The sequence below is a fragment of the Telmatherina bonti genome (genome assembly GCF_933228915.1).
Source record: "Telmatherina bonti genome assembly, chromosome: 12".
In the NCBI taxonomy this organism is placed as follows: Eukaryota; Metazoa; Chordata; class Actinopteri; order Atheriniformes; family Telmatherinidae; genus Telmatherina; species Telmatherina bonti.
The window spans coordinates 21,858,516-21,877,215 of record NC_136610.1 but is presented as its reverse complement, the minus strand read 5'-3'; the positions used below and the strand labels follow the sequence as shown (position 1 = coordinate 21,877,215).

The 18,700-nt window shown below is 38.7% G+C and overlaps 2 protein-coding genes across 5 annotated transcripts in view; both read left to right on the top strand.

Annotated features, from left to right (window-relative positions):
* The first annotated feature begins 1,702 nt into the window (after nt 1-1,702).
* On the top strand, nt 1,703-7,291 carry rbmx (RNA binding motif protein X-linked). Of its 2 annotated transcripts, none has more exons than XM_079249517.1 (9): nt 1,703-1,771; nt 2,121-2,246; nt 2,823-2,929; nt 3,033-3,198; nt 3,305-3,445; nt 3,565-3,682; nt 5,601-5,729; nt 5,819-5,910; nt 6,668-7,291. In XM_079249517.1, the coding sequence occupies exons 2-9, from the start codon at nt 2,138-2,140 to the stop codon at nt 6,982-6,984; spliced, it is 1,179 nt and encodes a 392-aa protein (XP_079105643.1). In that variant the 5' UTR covers nt 1,703-1,771; nt 2,121-2,137; the 3' UTR covers nt 6,985-7,291. The 2 variants fall into 2 exon arrangements, with proteins under 2 accessions (XP_079105643.1, XP_079105642.1); XM_079249516.1 differs by having other exon boundaries at nt 1,713-2,009.
* Nucleotides 7,292-12,708: 5,417 nt separating this feature from the next.
* Nucleotides 12,709-18,700, top strand: part of arhgef6 (Rac/Cdc42 guanine nucleotide exchange factor (GEF) 6) — a 31,369-nt gene continuing 25,377 nt past the window's right edge. For 2 of the 3 annotated variants that reach the window (XM_079249931.1, XM_079249930.1), the window contains exons 1-4: nt 12,709-12,932; nt 13,929-14,012; nt 15,567-15,651; nt 18,471-18,589. In XM_079249931.1, coding sequence (XP_079106057.1) covers nt 12,768-12,932; nt 13,929-14,012; nt 15,567-15,651; nt 18,471-18,589 — 453 coding nt within the window. In that variant the 5' untranslated portion in view covers nt 12,709-12,767. Of the gene's footprint in view, nt 12,933-13,704; nt 13,833-13,928; nt 14,013-15,566; nt 15,652-18,470; nt 18,590-18,700 lie in introns of those variants that run through there. The other variant, XM_079249932.1, reaches the window with a different exon arrangement.

Sequence of the window (18,700 nt, the reverse complement as noted above, 5' to 3'; positions counted from 1 at the left end):
AACATATCAACACATTCATTATTCAGACAGAAACCAACATATTAGCTGCAGCACTAAGGTCTGAGAAACAAAGACATAACTCACTGCTCAAAAAATAAAGGGAAGACTTAAACAACACAATGTAATTCCAAGTCAATCACATTCCTGTGAAATCGAACTGTCCGCTTAGGAAACAACACTGATTGACAATCAATTTCACATGCAACATAGACAACAGGGGGAAATTATAGGCAATTGGCAAGACATACCTATTAAAAGAGTGGTTCTGTAGGTGGTGACCACAGACCACTTTTCAGTTCTGATGCTTTCAGGCTGATGTTTTGGTCACTTTTGAATACTGGTTGTGCTTTCACTCTAGTGGTAGCATGAGACGGAGTCTACAACCCACACAAGTGACTCAGGTAGTGCAGCTCATCCAGGATGCACATCAATGCGAGCTGTGGCAAGACGGTTTGCTGTTTCTGTCAGCGTAGTGTCCAGAGCATGGAGGCGGCAACAGGAGACAGGCCAGTACATCAGGAGACGTGGAGGAGGCCGTGGAAGGGCAACAACCCAGCAGCAGGACCGCTACCTCCTTCTTTGTCCAAGGAGGAACAGGAGGGGCACAGCCAGAGCCCTGCAAAATGAGCTCCAGCAGGCCACAAATGTGCATGTGTCTGCTCAGACAGTCAGAAACAGACTCCATGAGGGCGGTATGAGGGCCCGATGTCCACAGGTGGGGGTTGTGCTTACAGCACAAACACCATGCAGGACGTTTGGCATTTGCCAGAGAACATCAAGATTGGCAAATTGGCCACTGGCACCCTGTGCTCTTGAAAGCAGGTTCACACTGACCCCATGTGACAGACATGACAGAGTCTGGAGACGCTGTGGAGAGCGTTCTGCTGCCTGCAATATCCTCCACCATGTCCACATTTCTTTAGAGGGCTGTGTGCTCACCAGAGGTAGCCTAACTGCCATTAGGTACCGAGATTCCTGCAACACAAAGGCATTGATGTTATGAACTGGCCCGCCCGTTCCCCAGACCTGAATCCAATTGAGCACATCTGGGACATCATGTCTCGCTCCATCCACCAACGCCAAATTGCACCACAGACTGTCGAGGAGTTGGTAGATGCTTTAGTCCAGGTCTGGGAGGAGATTCATCAGGGGGACATCTGCCGCCTCATCAGGAGCATGCCCCGGCATTGTAGGGAGGTCATTCAGGCACGCAGAGGCCACACACACTGAGCCGCATTTTGACTTGTTTAAAGGACATTACATCAAAGTTGGACCAGCCTGTAGTGTGTTTTTCCACTTTAATTTTGAGTATAACTCCAAATCCAGACCTCCATGGGTCGATACATTTTTGTGTGATTTTGTTGTCAGCACGTTCAACTATGGAAAGAACAAAGTATTTAATAAAAATATTTCATTCATTCAGATCTATAACATCTTACTTTAGTGTTCCCTTTCTTTTTTAAATTTATTAGTGTATGTATCCACACACACATAAATATATACATTATACATATACCTTATACACACACACATATATATATATATATATATATATATATATATATATATATATATATATATATATATATATATATATATATATATATATATATATATATGTATATATATATATATATATATATATAGTGCACTTCTTGAAAACCCCCTTGGAGGGCAGCAACGGTCTTTTCTGCAGCAAATTCAACGCGAAGAAGAGTGTGCACACGAAGAAGTAGTTGTTCATCGGTGTCGTAGGCTTTAAAAAGTAGAAGTACGTCGGTGTTTCGTATGAACTAAGGCGTGCTTGCATGCTTTATGTAAAAGTGAAGTAGTGTTGATATTTTATGCGTTTTAGTAATCCAGTGGTAGGCTCTGAGTGAAGTCGGTAATTGCTAACGGTAACGTTTGCTAGCTAGCATTTGATACCTAAAATATATTGGGGAAACAGCTCGCGCGTTTATCGCCATTTTGTGCATTCAACAGATTTAGACTTTTGGCAACATAAAGTGGTCAGTGCGAAGATTACAATACATTTAATACTAGTTCTAATAATAATGGTATAGTTTCTACAATTTTTTTTAACATTGCTGTGACTTATGACTACCCTTCTTTTGTTCCAGGCAAAGCGTTTTGCAGTATGGCAGAGGCGGACCGACCTGGGAAGCTCTTCATCGGTGGTTTGAACACCGAGACCACCGAGAAGGCTTTGGAACAGTACTTCAGTAAATATGGCAGGATTGTCGAAGGTGGGTATTGAATCGAGTTGATGTAAAATATTGATTTAAGTTAGATAGTGCACGTCTAGAAGTACCCATTTTCATCGCGCCTTTTACGTGGCTAACGTGCTGTCTATCGCTACAGTAGTTGAATGGAAAGGCATGTGTCTGCAACACATCATCTCACGGATCGATATAAGAGCTTGAATAAAGATAAATTTGAGTCGAAATCTTGGTATCGGGCTTTAATGACTGTATTAACCATTAGCAATTTATTTCACGAATGTTTGAATAAAACGTCTTTATTGAATGTCAAGCACGATCTCAGTGGGTCTCGTTTTCCCATCAACCAGTGTTAGTAATCATTATTAAAGTTGATCTATAGTCGTAGATCTAGTTTAAGGAATTTAGTTTTTCACTAAAAATAAACTCCACGCTGAGGTGGACAACTTGAACATGTCAATAAGTAGTTTTAGTTATGCTTTTGTATTCAACATAATGAACAGTATTTAAATGGTAGCTTTTTCCGTGATTTTGTAAGTCACTTAATGCCTCTGTGTTTTATCACAGGTTATAAGGTTTGTCTTCACTTTGCATCTGTTTTAGTGCTTTTGATGAAAGACCGTGAAACAAACAAATCGAGGGGCTTTGCATTTGTAACCTTCGAAAGTCCTGCTGATGCCAAAGATGCAGCGCGTGAGATGAATGGAAAGGTAATTTATTTTTATTTAATTTGTCTTTTTTTTTTTTAATTTTTCTTTTTTTTTTCTTTTCATCTTTTGGCTATAAAATGTGGTTTTAATGGTACCTCCTCAGTCACTTGATGGCAAACCCATCAAAGTGGAGCAAGCTACAAAGCCTCAATTTGAGAGTGCTGGAAGACGAGGACCTCCATCGATGCACTCCCGTAGTCGTGGTCCACCCAGAGGTCCCCGTGGATCCAGAGGAGGGTCTGGTGGCATGAGGGGCCCCCCTTCCAGAGGCAAGTTATATTATGTTAAGTCAGTTGGCTGTAAGAACGATGTCTTCTTGAAAAGTTAACTTTACCTCTAATAGTTTAATTCAGTTTACATTTCTTGTCCTCCCAGATTATTATGATTCAGGAAGTGGAGACCCCTTCTTTAAGGGGATGTCATCCCGAGGGCCGCCTCCAATGAAACGAGGGCCCCCTGTTCGTAATGGAGGACCCCCACCCAAGAGGTCTGCCCCATCAGGTCCTATGAGCAGGCGTAAGTAGCGGCCATCTTTACTTTTTTCCAGCAAAAGATATGTGTAATCTTCTTCGCTTTTAATTACATGGCCTATCTTTTATCTTTTTATTTGGCTAATAAAACATTATGCATTTTAGCCCCTATGTCAAGAGACAGGGATCCCTATGGTCCTCCCCCACCTCGCAGAGACTCCATGATGTCCAGGAGAGATGATTACCCATCACCAAGAGATGATCATTACAACCCTAAAGACGGGTAAGAAAATTCTTTAGTTACATTGTAATGTTGTAAACTATCTACACAAATCCATGATTTTGCCAAATTTATTCATTTTTACAGAGGGAAAGTGAGCAAGAAAGAAATGTAGGGTTTTCTAAGCTTGTTTTTCTTATTACTTGCATACAGCCAAAAGAAGTTAACAGAAAACTTAATGTATAAGGACTGACCATGTTCTGCTATGTCATGTCAGGGAAAAGTTTTCATTTGGCAACTCAGTATAATGGTAAACTACAGCTGCAACAAAAAAATCTGTCAATCTAAACTTTTTCCTCTTCTTGTTCTTTAATAAATCTAAGTTATTCACAAAATAAAATAATTTATTATAGCGACATGTAATCAGAAAATTTTAACTCCCCACTCCGCTGGGGTGTGGTTGCCTTGACATGACAGCATCAATACTTTACGAAATATCTGAGGAACCACAGCGAAACTTAATGGGGAAGATTGCTATCACAAACGCACTCTTTGATGATTTATGGTGAGTTAGAGACAATTCTAGCCTTTCGAGAAGATTTTCAATCCAGCCGTTAAGTGCAGTGTTATTTCTGGGAACTTTGTGCAGGAATTCCACTGTAATACGTTCATGATTCATTACATTTTGTCATTAAAAACGCGTAAATTATGTAGGCATGTCACAGAAACAAATTTTGCCATGTGATTAATTGTCAGAAATTATTTCGATAAACGATAATTTTGCGTAAAGTAATTACTGTTGTCATTTCGAGATCATTTTCAACTAAAATAACACTGATGTCATAATGCTGCAAGTACACCCTTACAAAGATCAACCCTTTATTTCTAAAGAACATTTAGCTCAATTTGCAGACGAGACTCATCCAGTCCTCAGTCTGCTAAAACAGATCAGGATTTCTCCTGGGGTTTTGGCAATGTGGTTATCTGGAACATATGATCTCTAAACACTATGTAACACAGTTGCGTAGTCTATGGTAAAGCTCATATACGGGGACATGTTTGTACTTGACCAAAGGTGTAATGGTAAATATTATATGTCCTTGATCGCTTTCAGTGTAATTTTTCATGTCATTTTAAAGTTGTCAAATTGTAACATGTATGTTCATCCAGGCGGTTGATGCTGACTGTGAAATGTTTGCGACGTTTTTCAAAATGTCTCTTTAACAATATTAAAGGGCAGCATCACTTTACCAACCACACTGTCTGAGAACACACCATGTTGCACTGTCCTGATGGTATTTAATCTGTGGGTTACACACCCCAGTGATCATACTGTCAGGAAGATGGAGATATCCTGTTTAAGGTCTTTTTTCCCAGCTGAGAAAACTGCAGTTGATGATTGTGTTTTAAGTGCAGATGGAAAATTGTCATAATCTCATGTTTATTTAATATTGTCTTAAAACAAATAAGGTAGAAAAGAGAGACAAATTAAAATAATTGTGTCAGAAAAATGTATTGCGAGCATTTTTTCTTATTGTGCGATAAATTGACTTATTTATTGCAACAGGCCTAAAATTATGTTTTTTTTGGACCTCAATCTTGAAGTTTGATGTAAACAATGATGACTTCCTGTTGGTCTCGCGACTAAAAAGATGCTCAGATTTCTTATTCCTTTTGTTTTCATGAGTGCCATCCAATCTGAGCAGCCATCTGAAACATCTGAAAATGAAAAAGCTTCTACATTCCTGATCTGTCTTTTTTCTGTGACATTCATTTTCTGTTTTGTTGGCATTGTTTTAGAATGCCTGTTATTGCCCAGATTATCCTGCAAAAATAATTATTCATTACATGACTGCGCGAATAGTTTGAGATTATACATGCATCAAATGACAAAGAGGTCAGGCAGACAAAAATGGCAGTAAATGTTTTTTTTTAAGAGTTAATAAATGATAAATGATTGGGCTATTTGCTTTTTCCCCAGATACTCGAGTCGGGATTATAATTCTAGAGATTCAAGGGACTATGGACCTTCTCCCAGAGATTACTCATACAGAGACTATTCAAATTCTGGTTCACGAGATGACTATGGTTCAATGTCAAGAGGATACAGGTTTGAGTGTAGCTTTGTATGGTTTATAGGGAGATTAAAATGGGGAGTAAATTGTGCTAAGACATCAAAAATATTTTTCGTCTTTTTAGTGACCGTGATGGTTATGGAGGTAGCCGAGAACCTAGAGGATATATGGAACGTCCCAGTGGTGGATCATACAGAGATTCATATGATGGTTACGGTAAGATACAGCTCCATTACTCAATTTCCTTAAATGACAACCGATATTCACCACGAAGATAATAGCTGCACAAATGCCAAATAAAATCACGGCATTGGCTTCCACTCAAGTTATTTTTTTCCCCTATTTTTGGTCACCCAAGAGGAAATGTTCTTTTTCCAGCACTTTTTACCTGCACTCCAACTTGGACCTTTTTTTTTTTTTTTTTTACTTTATTCAAAATGTAAAACCATTGGCATCCCAACTGAAAACAGAATTAAATCCAAAAAATGGGTCCCTTGTCACTATCCCTATAACTGCTGAATTCATCGGGAAATTGTTTGGCAATGTCGTGCAGATCCCATGAGTCTCACAAAGTTTGCAACCGTAAGGAAACTCACAAAGTCCAAGGAAATATTCGTTGTCCAATACATGTTGCCTAGCAAAGCACTCCCTCAAGGAGTAACCTTCAAAAATCAAGACAAGTCTGAAAAACACATCCTTTGCTACTCTTGGAGCTGTAAAAGGAAAAATGGCTACTCAGAGCATGCAGAAATGGCTAACACTGCCTACTTGTTCCCTGTGCTTGGATATGTTACTTCACTTCTCAACAAAAATATCCATGTTAAAATTTTAGGTCTCAAAGTGGTTGGAGATTTCAGTATGCCATCAATAAAAATTATTGCAGAACTAATTCTATTGGCAAAGATGAGCACTTGAAGTGCAATAAAATGTATAAATTGAACCTTTCCAATTACCTGAACCATTGACCCTGCAGGTAACTCACGCAGCGCCCCACCTTCAAGGGGCCCTCCACCATCCTATGGTGGGGGCGGTGGAAGCAGTCGTTATGATGACTATGGAAGCAGCTCCCGGGATGGCTATGGCAGTCGTGACAGTTACCCCAGCAGTCGGAGTGACCAATATCCACCTAGCCGTGGTGAGCGAATGGGCAGGCAGGAAAGGGGCCCGGCTCCCCCTGCCGAGAGAGGCTACCCTCCCCGTGACTCATATGGTGGCTCAAATCGTGGAGGGCCACGTGGTGGTCGTGGTGGCACTCGAGTGGATAGGGGAATGGCTCGCAGCAGATACTGAAACTGGACTTGGAAATCACAATAAAACAAACAATGGTGCCCATGCACACTTGACACGTGTTTTGGAAGAAATTTGGCAAGACAAAATATCCATGTCTAACTCTGTGGAATAGGAAAATTAGCTTTAACTTGTGTCTTGGCTTTCCCCATTTTTTTATTATGTAAATTTTTTGTTTTGTTTTGTTTAATATTTCTCTGCTTGTGTCAGTACAGTTACCAAGTGTTAGTTTTTGTACTTTTAGTGCTGTTGGACTCAGTTCCCTATAAATGACTTTCTTTCTCTAATAAAGGTTTTAGTTGTACCTTGATACCTGCTCATCAATTTTTAAACCAAGACCACAGACAAGTCAAATGTTAATGACAACAGTCTCCTTTACAAAGTTCTGTAATTCATACAGTAGGTGAGTGTTCCTGCTACATATTGGAATGACGAGTTCATTCTTAAGCAACTGTGCTTCCATCTGGATCCAACTGTTTGCAAATTAGGAAAATGTCACTGTCAAAATGTTCTAATGTAGTTTCCTTGGAAATGGATTCATCATCCTAAAACCATTTGATGGCATGCAACGACAAAACCAAAGGCAACAACCAAACCAAGTCAACAGCTGGTAAGCAAAGCAAACCTCTTTGTTTCACATCTGTAAATGAGTTTCTCATTGTCCTGTACTGCAGTCTCCGCTCAGAAGGTGATTATCAAGACAACATTTGCCTCAGGGGACAAAGCAAAATGGATATCAGCTCAGATGAGACCTTTTTACTATCCATATTCATCAGCTAAAGTTTTTAAGTGCCACAACAACTCAAGTATCTTCTCTTTTGAGCATTTTTTTTTTTTTTTTTTTTTTAAAATCAACCGTCTTCCCATTTAAGCCCTCAAAAAAAATCTCTTTGCCTGAGTCGTCAAGCCTCAGTTAAGATTGGCAACCGAGAAGTTTCACATCGAGTAAAATTAACTTTTTTTTTTTTTTTTAAAAGAAAAAAAAAAAAGATCTGAAAACTACATATAAATTGAGCATTTCCTCAGTATCGAAATCCTTCCCCCAAGCATACCAATTCAAATACTGGAGATCTCTGGAGGAACAACATCAGCCATAAGGAAAAACTGGAAAACACTGAAGAGAATTTGCAGTTGGATGGACTACACCATTGCTTTCCTATATCTTTTATGAATGTCTTTTTTTTTCCCTTCTTCCTTTTTTATTTATCTTTTTATTGAAGTTCATTGTGTTAATATTGTGTTTCCATTGCAGGATAAACATCACTCCATCTCTACAGCTCTTGCAGTGAACCCAAATTAAGTTCTGAAGTTGTTGAACCAGTTCTTCTACCATGTGCTGATGTACCAGTGTAAGTACATAGAGCAAAAAAATTGAAATTCTTTTTATTATGTCATAACAACTTTGGTTTTAATGCATTACCTGCAAGTAATATAAATTCAAATGTTACATGTCTGGAAGTTGTCTCCTAGGTATTATAGTATAAAATCTAATCTTCCTTCAAGTTTTGTTTGATTTAAAAGTCCCATAATTTGCCAAATTATTTTTCTAAAGGTTTTCTAAAAGTAATGTGGCCCTACAGCCTGTGTAGGAGACTGAAAAATTAGAAAATTCTATCAGACCCCTCACTTGCTTGACCCCTCACTCCCCACTTTTTAGCAAATTTGTACTCAAATGAGTAAGTCTGAGATCTATCCCTTTATGATCTCAAGAAGGGAAATATCCAGTCCCCCCCAGTGATGAAAACTGCCTTCAACTGCCACTGGGCTACCTAGGTATGTCTTCTGAAATCACTGAAAGATGCCAGCAAAAGCTGCATCCTTTCCCCCAATGAGTGGGGAGTGGGCATGGACGGGCACCTCTGAACATTTAAAGGTTCACACACAGAAACAGCCCATTCTCAGTAGAGTTCACCAAAGCAACTTAGAACCAATACTGGATTTGGGGTAATACACTGAAAACAATGTTGGACCTCTGACACCAACATGAAATGGTAGTCACCGTAACCATAACCCTAGCCTATCACTTTTGGGACAAAATGACCTAAAAAGTCTAATTGTTTAACTTGTAAGTTCTCTTGTCAATTGGCACCTTATGCACATTTGAGACTGCCGATTGATCCAAATGAACCCATTGCCACCATGCCAACCCCCCATGTGCGAGGCCCAGTGCAAATTAAAATTGCAGCCCGACTCTTTGACATGGATGCGCAATTGCACAAGTATAACAGTCACATAGGCACAGCTAAAGATCTGTTATGTTCCCAATCTGCGTATGCAAAAAAAATTTGATTTATACACAAATAAACGCTGTATGGAAGCAAATTTATGTTAAAGTTAATGATGAGTGTTAAATGTGAACAGTGGATAAAGTACTGTATAAAGACATTAGAATGTTAATAAAAGAAAAAGAAATCCAGCTACTGGGGAAAATAAAAAGGTTTTAGTTAATGACTGCCGCATGCGTGGAAACTTAATAACCGTAACCATCTGGTGACACATAGGATTTAGAACTTGGACAGCACATCTGGGGATCCCAGCTGTGACACACTATCTTTCATATGCAGGTATGCATGATTTCTCTCCATTTCCATTTAAAGTTCATCCAACTGCTCCAAAATACTGGATAAGCCATAAGTTCTGATCGTTTTGTCTCTCATCCCAAAAATATTCACACGAGGGTGAAGAACGCATTCTCTACAGACAACCCATGTCAGCATGGAATGACATGCAGCCAAAATAAGTGGCTTATTGTCAAAATAAGTGCAGCCACACACGATCTGCACGTCCTTCTGAAATGTATTGAATATAAACGCAGTGAATGTTATAACAAGTCAGCTCAGGATCCTACTTCTATCTTGCCATCTTCACATTTTAAAAAAGTAGTTTGACACTTTTCGATCATATGTTCATTTTCATTAGGGCCTCTGGGGAATGACTTAGACTGGTCTAATATGCATTTGCTGGGCAAAAATGGGACCAATAGCTTGTCAAAAATAGAAATGTTTGCATCAGAACACACATACAATGCCTTGCAAAAGTATTGACCCCCTTGACATTTTTCGTGTTGCGTTACCCCACAGCCTGGAATCAAAATGGATTGTTCAAGGGTTTGCATCATTTAATTTACAGAACATGCCCACAACTTTGAAGACGTGATATGTTTTTTTTTTTTATTGTGAAGCAATAATCAACTAAGACAGAAAATATCATTGTGCATAAGTATTCAAACCCCCCCCCCATGTCAGTACTTTGTAGAGCCACTTTTTGCAGCGATCACAGCGTTTTTGATAAATCTATATGAGTTTACCACATCTTGCCACTGGGATTTTTGCCCATTCTTCAAGGGAAAACTGCTCCAGCTCCTTCAGGTTTGATGGTTTGCGCTTATGAACAGCAATCTTTGACCACAGATTCTCAATTGTATTGAGACTTTGACTAGGCCATTCTAACACATTTACATTTTTCTCCTTAAGCCACTCAAGAAAACCTCAATTTTAACCTAGATATTGTTTTCTCTGATGTGACTGTACATTTGTAGGACAGAACGGGCCTACAAAACTTCTCAACCAAGGGGGGTTGAGAAGTAGGTATGGGTGGCCCTGGCTACACTATATAGTACATTTAGTGCACTAATTCTGTTAGCAATTAGGATGCAAAGCTGGCTATTTTCTCGTCGCAGATCATGTGACTACCGGCTGTCACCACAGCAACTATCACGCATTGTTTCAAATCCAATCCAAACTTTGTTTAAAAATTTTTTTTCCCCTGTGTTTGGGTTTTTTTTTTTTTTGTTGTTTTTTTTTTTTGCACATTTTATCAACAAATAAGGATAAAAAACTGATTTATAGTGTTTTCTTAACCTGCTTTAATGTTTGTGTCACTTGCACCACTTTGAGCTCCTGCCACAAGGCAATGTGATGTTTATTGACCAAGTAGCAACCTCCAACAGTTAAAAGTGAAGCCTATGCGGAAATGCATGAAACTGCAGTTCCCCCTTCATCCGCTAGGAAATGGCTACAAAACAGAGCGAATCCCTAAAGACTCCCATGTTTAAAAAGCCAACTTCACAGCAGTAAAAAAGCATGTTTACAGCCTGGTTCAAAAATCCATTTTCGGTTTAATAAGTCAGGTTTACCTTCATGACAACAGTAGGGGGGGGTGAAGTTTTTTCTAACTCGCCCGTTTAAAAGTAATTTTAACTCAAGAGGCGTGTCCTTTTGATTGACAGGTACACAGTCTCCCGCTTCAAGTAAGAAGAATGCAGAACAACCTCAGTTTTTAGCTGGGTAACGGTGTGACTTGGCTTTAGCCCGCTTACTTTCGTTAGCTTGTTATCTCTAGTTTTCGCTGGGTTAGCTTGGTAAATTCTTAGCTACAAGCAGCTCGGAGTTCACTAGATGTCAGTCATCCACCATGACGCTCACAGCCCCTCTTGGCTCCACCTCTTTGCCCCAGCCAAGATGGCGATGGTAGGAATCACCCACCGAGCTTCAATTCAGTTCTTCAGAAACCTACGGGTGACGTCTATCTTTTTACATACAGTCCATGATACTGACCCATCTAGTGACCAACCATGCACACTAATTTTCAAGATGCATTATGGGTAATTTTGTTCGCATAACTTTTTTTTTTTTTTTTCTTTTTCTTTCCCCTTTCTGGACATTCAGACACCATCAGAAATGGGCGTGCCCACTGTATATAAGGTATTATGTAGGATGGTGGACATGCGGACACAGTCATAGATTTACCTTGTTTTGGAACAAAAAACCCAGTTTTGATAAACTGATAACATTCCGTTTCAATATGAAACAGGCCTCAGGACCTCATACCACAAGTTTCTTCCCTACTGCAGTGCTGAACCTTGGCCCACACGCCAAGTTTGATGTATTTTCTGTTTACTTTTATTTTTTTATTTTTTTTTTTTATTTATTTTTTATTAAAGCCTTTTAAAAAAAAAAAAAAAAAAAAAAAAGTCAAACTCCTAGTAATGTAAAACTTTTTTTTTTTTTTTTTTTTTTTTTACTGTTTTCCAGGTAGGCATGGCCATGTGTTCAAAGGGCTGGCTGAATTTCTTCGAGTGGAACAAATTGTTGAAAATGGGGGAAAATGTGGCCCGAAGATCTGCTCAAATTCACAATTGCTGTTTTCAATAAAGACCTTTCAAAAGACCTGTTTTGTTTGCTTTGCATTGTGTTGTCTTCAAAGAAGAATGCAGTCAACACAGGTTATACTGTTAGGTTACAGATGTACTTTGAAAGGGACTTAATCTGGCAGGGTGCATCCCAATTTTAATTTTTTTTTCCTGTTTTTTTTTTGGGTGAGGAGGCGGTGGGCAGTTTTACATTAGTGGAAAGTATTATAGTGTATTGGCTAAAAGATTATAACTAGGATGACTGCACGCAAGGCTACGTATCCAAACACTAACATTCCTATGATGATTGCAGATACACCCCCAGGTATTAGTTACCTGAAGGTATGCTTCACAGCTCTGCAGCATTTCTATATGTAATGTAAGATGAGGCAAAATGCCCTCTCCCAGTGTGTGTTACTTTGCAGGGGGAAATGAAGAACCCTGTCTATTGTTGAGGTGCCTGTTTGCCAGTAGGGGTGATCATCAGTTTTGCGTGTGGTAACTGTCGTCGTTCTCCCCCCACCGCCTGAGCCTTTTTTTTTTTTTTGCCTACTTCTAGCAGAAGTGCGGATGTTGGTTGCGTTATTAATACGGAACACTCTGACACTTTTCTTTGAAGCAATGCTGGCTTAGGCGATGGTCATTTTGTGGAGCTATGAATCCAGAGGAACAGACAGTAACGTGGTTAATATCATTAGGAGTGCTCAGCTCGCCCAAAAAGACCGTAGCGGACCCAGAGGAGTTTCTGAAAACATCACTGAAAGATGGAGTCGTCCTGTGCAAGCTCACGGAGCGGCTCGTACCTGGCTTCACTCCTAAGGTGAGCTATTGAGTTAAGCTAAGTAAACAAACGATAAACGATCGACGGCTGTTGGGGAAAAGAAAGGGAGGGGTTTGATCAAAGTGATAGCGTGAAGGAACTTGTCTGTCTGGCCTTGGATTTTAAGCTTGCAACTATTAAGTTATGAAAATCCCGCAGTTTCCTGTTTGTTGTCTTGGATGACAGCTTCAACTGGTGAGTTAACAGACGTATAATGTCAAGAATTGGTTTCCTGTGAAGCGAGAAAAATGTTCCGCATTCTTCACACGAGCGGGTCAATGTGAACAACTACCAAACAGGACAAAATTAGGTTTTAAAGGCCTGCAACGGGACACATTAAAAGGATGTAAGTGATGTTTCTACACACAAAAACTGTCTTTTGGCATTTAAAGTGTGATACATAAGGATAACTATTATGGAAGTGTTGAGATAACAAAGTTGATCATGATAACAGTTGCAAATTTAAGTCGTCACTTCCGCTTGAAAGTCTTTGAGAAAGTGCAAAGCGGCATCAACGTAATGAGACACAGAACGTAACCGGAAGTAGGGAAGAGGTAGATTATTATCTTCCAACACAAACCGTGTGTATCTTGCTGTTTTTTGTCAGATAATAGAACATTGACTTGGAAGTAACAACAAATGCTTTACTTCTTGAAACTTTTGTTTAAATGATATCGCTTGTGCGTATACAGTTACACATAAAGGCTATTATTTTGACGGTCGACAAAGTGACCGGATATTGTGTTTAAATATGGACCCTTTTGCGTTTTTGTGGTGTTAATGGTTATGTATGCATGGAGGAGACACAGACAGAACTATAAATGCATGAAACTACGGGATTCTACGCTCGGACTGCCACTTTCTGTACTTTAAAGCAGAACTGAAATGGCAGCAATGTTTGTACGGAGCGGCTAATAACCGTGCGCATGCATGTGTGTCAGATGTCTGATATACTAAGTAGCGGTATGTGATTATATATTTATTTTGTGTGCTCAGTGTTGTCAGGACCCAAGAACTGAAGCTGACTGCATTTCCAACATCAGAGAGTTTTTAAGAGGATGCTCGTCCTTGAAAGTAGAGGTAAGTTTCCTCCTGTGTATCAAGTTTTCTGTTAATTTTGAGGGTGCACGAGCTGACCTTTATCTTTACCTCATTGTCTTCCACAGTTTATAGAGAAGCGTTTATAGAGAGCTCTTGCTTGTGTTGTTGTCTACTTACCGTCCTGGCATATGCTTTCTTCGCACATCCATGTGGAGTGATCCACGCAGACAGCTATGCTGTCAAGGAGACTGGAGTCATATCTTTTTCAGTGTACTTTAAAATGGAAATAACAGTGTTTATTTAACTCCAACTCCTCTTTCTCTTTTAGTGAATACTTTCTGTCACAGGTTCCAAACCTCCTTCCAGGCATCTGTTGCAGGCCTGTTATATTTTTTTTTTTAAAAATTGAGCAGAGATAAAGCGGTTGCAGATGTTGGAAGTTTCTGTCTTTTCCTGCCTGTTTATGTCTACCACACTGGACATTAATGTCTCCACCAATGTTATAAATAAGATGGTCTGGTTTTGAAATGCATCACTTGGTTTCTTTAAACAGCTGATTGAGTCAGCAAGCCTGTCTCACTTCAGTGGTTTAGTGGTCCTGCCCAGCTGGCTTGTCATGTCTGGGAGGTCCTCCTTTGCTTTTGTCCTTCAAACCATAATTAGACCCTATTACCACCAGTTAGTGGGTCATTGGCAGAAATTTCTTGAGAACTGCCATCAAATGTATCGGCTGTGGGATGGCTAAATCTGCCCTTCTCTCAGTGATGTGTATTTTACGTCCCTTTTGCTGTAGCAAGTCACTGTTTTCACTTCTGCTATGAGATGAAGAAAGAGGAAGCACCAATTACTGTTCAAGGCACCTTTTTGTTTTTTGTGTGTTTTTTTTTTTTTCTTTTTTGCTGTTGCTGCCAATGAGATGTTAAACCACTTAAATTGAAGGATGTACTGCTTTAATATTAATTGTCTCTACTGTCATTTAGAATCATGAGTTTTGATAAGAAGTCCCAGTAAAACTATTAATCCTTATCTGGGTCAAGTTGTGATGTTATGCATCAGATAGTATTGATGAATAGCAGAACTGTGATAGTATAGCATAACATATATACTGGCAAGTAAACTGAGGATCCCCACCCCGCTTCCAGGCTGACATACCTGGAGATGTAATAGTCACATGGTCACATGGGCAACGTATTAACCAGGTTATACTATTCAGACTCTATATTTAAGATGTTTTATTTAAAATGGGAAACCTTATCCTCTGGAAGAAAGGAGATAGCTGTCTGAAACTGACTAAATAAACAGAGTGAGTGTGTGAGCATCTCTGTAGGCTTGCAAGTGGAAAGTGAATCACAAATGACTGAGGCTGTGTGTTCTCTTACAAACAAGTTGCAAAATATGGGTCACACTAAATATGTCAGCTTTTATCCAAGTCCTACTACAGGGTTATTCAAATCCATGTGTGTGTGTGTGTGTGTGTGTTTTCAATGTTTTTGTTACAACCTAGAGTGAGTCTATCTCACTCTGCTGTCTTTTTGTTTACATTCAGAGAGCATTACAGCTCCAATGGTCTGACTCTGTTGCTTTTTCGTCCAGGGTTTTGAACCAGAGTGGCTATACACTGGCGAGAACTTTGGCAAGGTCCTGACTACTTTGCTGGCAGTAAACTTTGCCACTCAAGGTAAGAGTTTTGATGTTTCTCTGCATCCCATGTTGAGGACAGTTTATTAATAGGATGCCCTTTCTTTATCTTACAAGTCTATATAACTTCCACACATGTTCTTGTTGTTATAAGACTTTATCTCTGAGACGGAAATGCATTTGTTTTAATAGCAAGTGTCATGAATATGAGTTCACCTAAATAATAAAAACCTAGAAAAAACATACACAAAAGGAAATAAACATACATTTCAATACTGCTTAAACATGTGGAAAAAAAACCCAATATATACACACTGAATAGAAACAAGGCAGTCATTTTTTCATACAAATTTGGTCTGGAAATGTGTTACACACTTGGCATGTTGGTTTGTTGAGAAAAATATTGCAATAAAATGTCATTGGGAATGAAATGAAAGAAGAAAAATTATACCAAGACAAGCACTGTTGAATCAGACTCCTGTGTGAATGTTGAATATGATGACCCAAAGATGACATTAGAAAAAATGTTTGGATTTTAGGACGAGCATGTTTGCCAGTTGAGGTTCAGTGTTTAGTTCATGAGATGATTACAGTCATATTATGTAATGTCTGCTTATTTTGACTTGTTTTGTATGTCAACTTCTCTAAAATTATGATTGGATGTGTTTAAGATGGGCAGCCGGCATGGCAGTGTGTGCTTGGGTCATGCTGTGTGCCATATTTACTTACGTGCACCCTGTGTTGTCAAATTCTCTTTGGATTCTGTACAGATTAAGCTCCATGTTGGTTTCAGAAAATATGAGCATATTGTTTCTAGACAGACATCCTCCCTTTCTTTAACATATTTCTTCAATAAAGGCATCAAATAAAAGGTTTGCAGTACAGTGAATCCCTTAGCTTTTTGTTTTTTTTCTCTGAAGTCCTTATTAAAGATTTGAAAGCTGCTTTACATGTAAGCCTTTTCTAGAAATACTTGATTGATTTATGATTGATAAAAACTGTGAACATCAAATTAATCAATTTTATGTGCTGTAGCTTCTTTATGAAAATGTTACTCATGCCCTGACTTGTTAATGCTCAATGTCTTGGATGCAGTTAAATAAAGAGGGAACACAAGCCCTAATGTAAAGGATGGAACTGAAGCCTCTGTCACTGCAGGTCACTAGTTGATTTGCAAGTGTTTTATAGGCTAGCTCTTTCCACATGTGTTTATTTTCTTAATATTTTATTTTGTTAAGGTCAAATTCTTGAATATTCTCTTCATGCAGTGGCAACAACAGGACCTAGATAACAGAAGGGCTTGGTAGGCTTCACTGTATGTGAGGAGTGGCATAAGGGATCTGTTAGCTCCATTTGTCACTGCCTTCAGTGCTCCTTTTATAGTATCAAATAGGTGTCGGTGTGATGCACACTTTCTCTCTCATATGGGAAATTGGAGTGAACTTCCTGCCTTTTTTCATTAAAAATGCATGTGACAGTTAAATAGATACATATAATGATACAAAGAGATCCTAAAGATCACTTTATTTTAGTCACTGAAACCAAAACTGCACTCAAGCATCTGTCAGCATTTTATGCTCGCCGTTGAAGTCTTTATTTGATTTGAAGTTCAGGTTAATAAAGCTTATTGTGCTCTCAGATTCCTCCTTTATCCTCTGTGATTTGTGCAAGGATTAGATGGCAGCTTTGGCAAGCACCCAGTTGGCATTTGATGGGCCATCTTCTGTGAGTGCTTCTGTTTGTAAGCATGTAAGAGGTTTGCAGTGCTGTCATATGTCACTTTTCAAGTTAATGTTGGCAGTATAATGGATACTTCTGTTACTGCAGAACTGCACTCGCACTGCGGGACTGCTGGCAGTATCTGACCCTAAATTACAGTTTCTCTGCTGCAGTGGCTGAGTAATGGCTCTGTGGAAACGTTGGGTGTCATCAACCTTTCATTTTAGATTTTCTTTACATGTCACTCTTTGGATTGATATTCATATCAGGATAAAGTTGGAAAAGTTGTATTAGACTTTGTCATAAAATCATTTGTGGCATCAAACTCATTTACTGTGTGGTTGATCTCCCATATTTAATAGATTTTTGTCTATCCTCTGTAGGTTGTTTTCCATTGTAAGAGTTTTTTTTAAAATCTTTTTTTCTGGAACAGTGTGTCACCTTTGTTTAAATCACATTATTGTATGAGGAATATTAAATTTGTAGTATGCGTGTGTTCACTGTCCTGAGGCTGTGCACTGCAATGGATGGTATTCATGAATCATCCTCATGCTGTCAGCTCCCAAAACTATGTGCCCTGCATTACTGTGATGATGGTATGTGTGTGTGTTTGTTTATGGGTATAACTTCAAAGTAGGGTTATGTGATAAAAGCAAATAGGTTTAAATACTAGGGTGTAAATAGCCAGTTTCATCACAATATAATATTATATTGGTTTAATAAATAGTGATTTAATGTTTGCCAATATTTCAAATTCTATCATGATCCAGTTTAGATTAGATTAAATTTAGGATCTATTGATTGATATGAAACAATAATGCTGGTAATTAAACACATTAATTTCCATTCATATCAAAATCACAAAAAGCAACTAGAAAACCATTTAACATTTTTATTCCTGAACTCAGGAATAAATTACTAATATTTGTCCTTGTATCAAAGACAGACTAGTAATGAATGGAAAACGACATGTCAGGGGAACATGTCGTTCCCATTTAAAAAGAATGTTTGATCAATTGTTATTGTATCAATTTTTAATAGTGCTCATTGACTACATAATCAATATATTGTTGTTGATTGATGTATTGTCACACCTCTATTATATAGATGGTTCTGTATTTGCTTTGTGTGCGTCCACAGATTGTGCAGCTGAGAGATGTCCACAGTCTGCTTCCTCCTCTCCTAATCGGGGGACGTCTTCACACTGTCTGTCTTCTGCCAAATCCAAAGGCTCTCTGCGTAGACAATCCAAATCAGCGGTATATTATCTGAATTTTATTTTTTACATGTTTGAAAACAAGTTTTGATTGTGTTATTTGGAATAGTTTTATTACTCAGTTGACTACATTTTGCACTTCCAATCAAAGAAT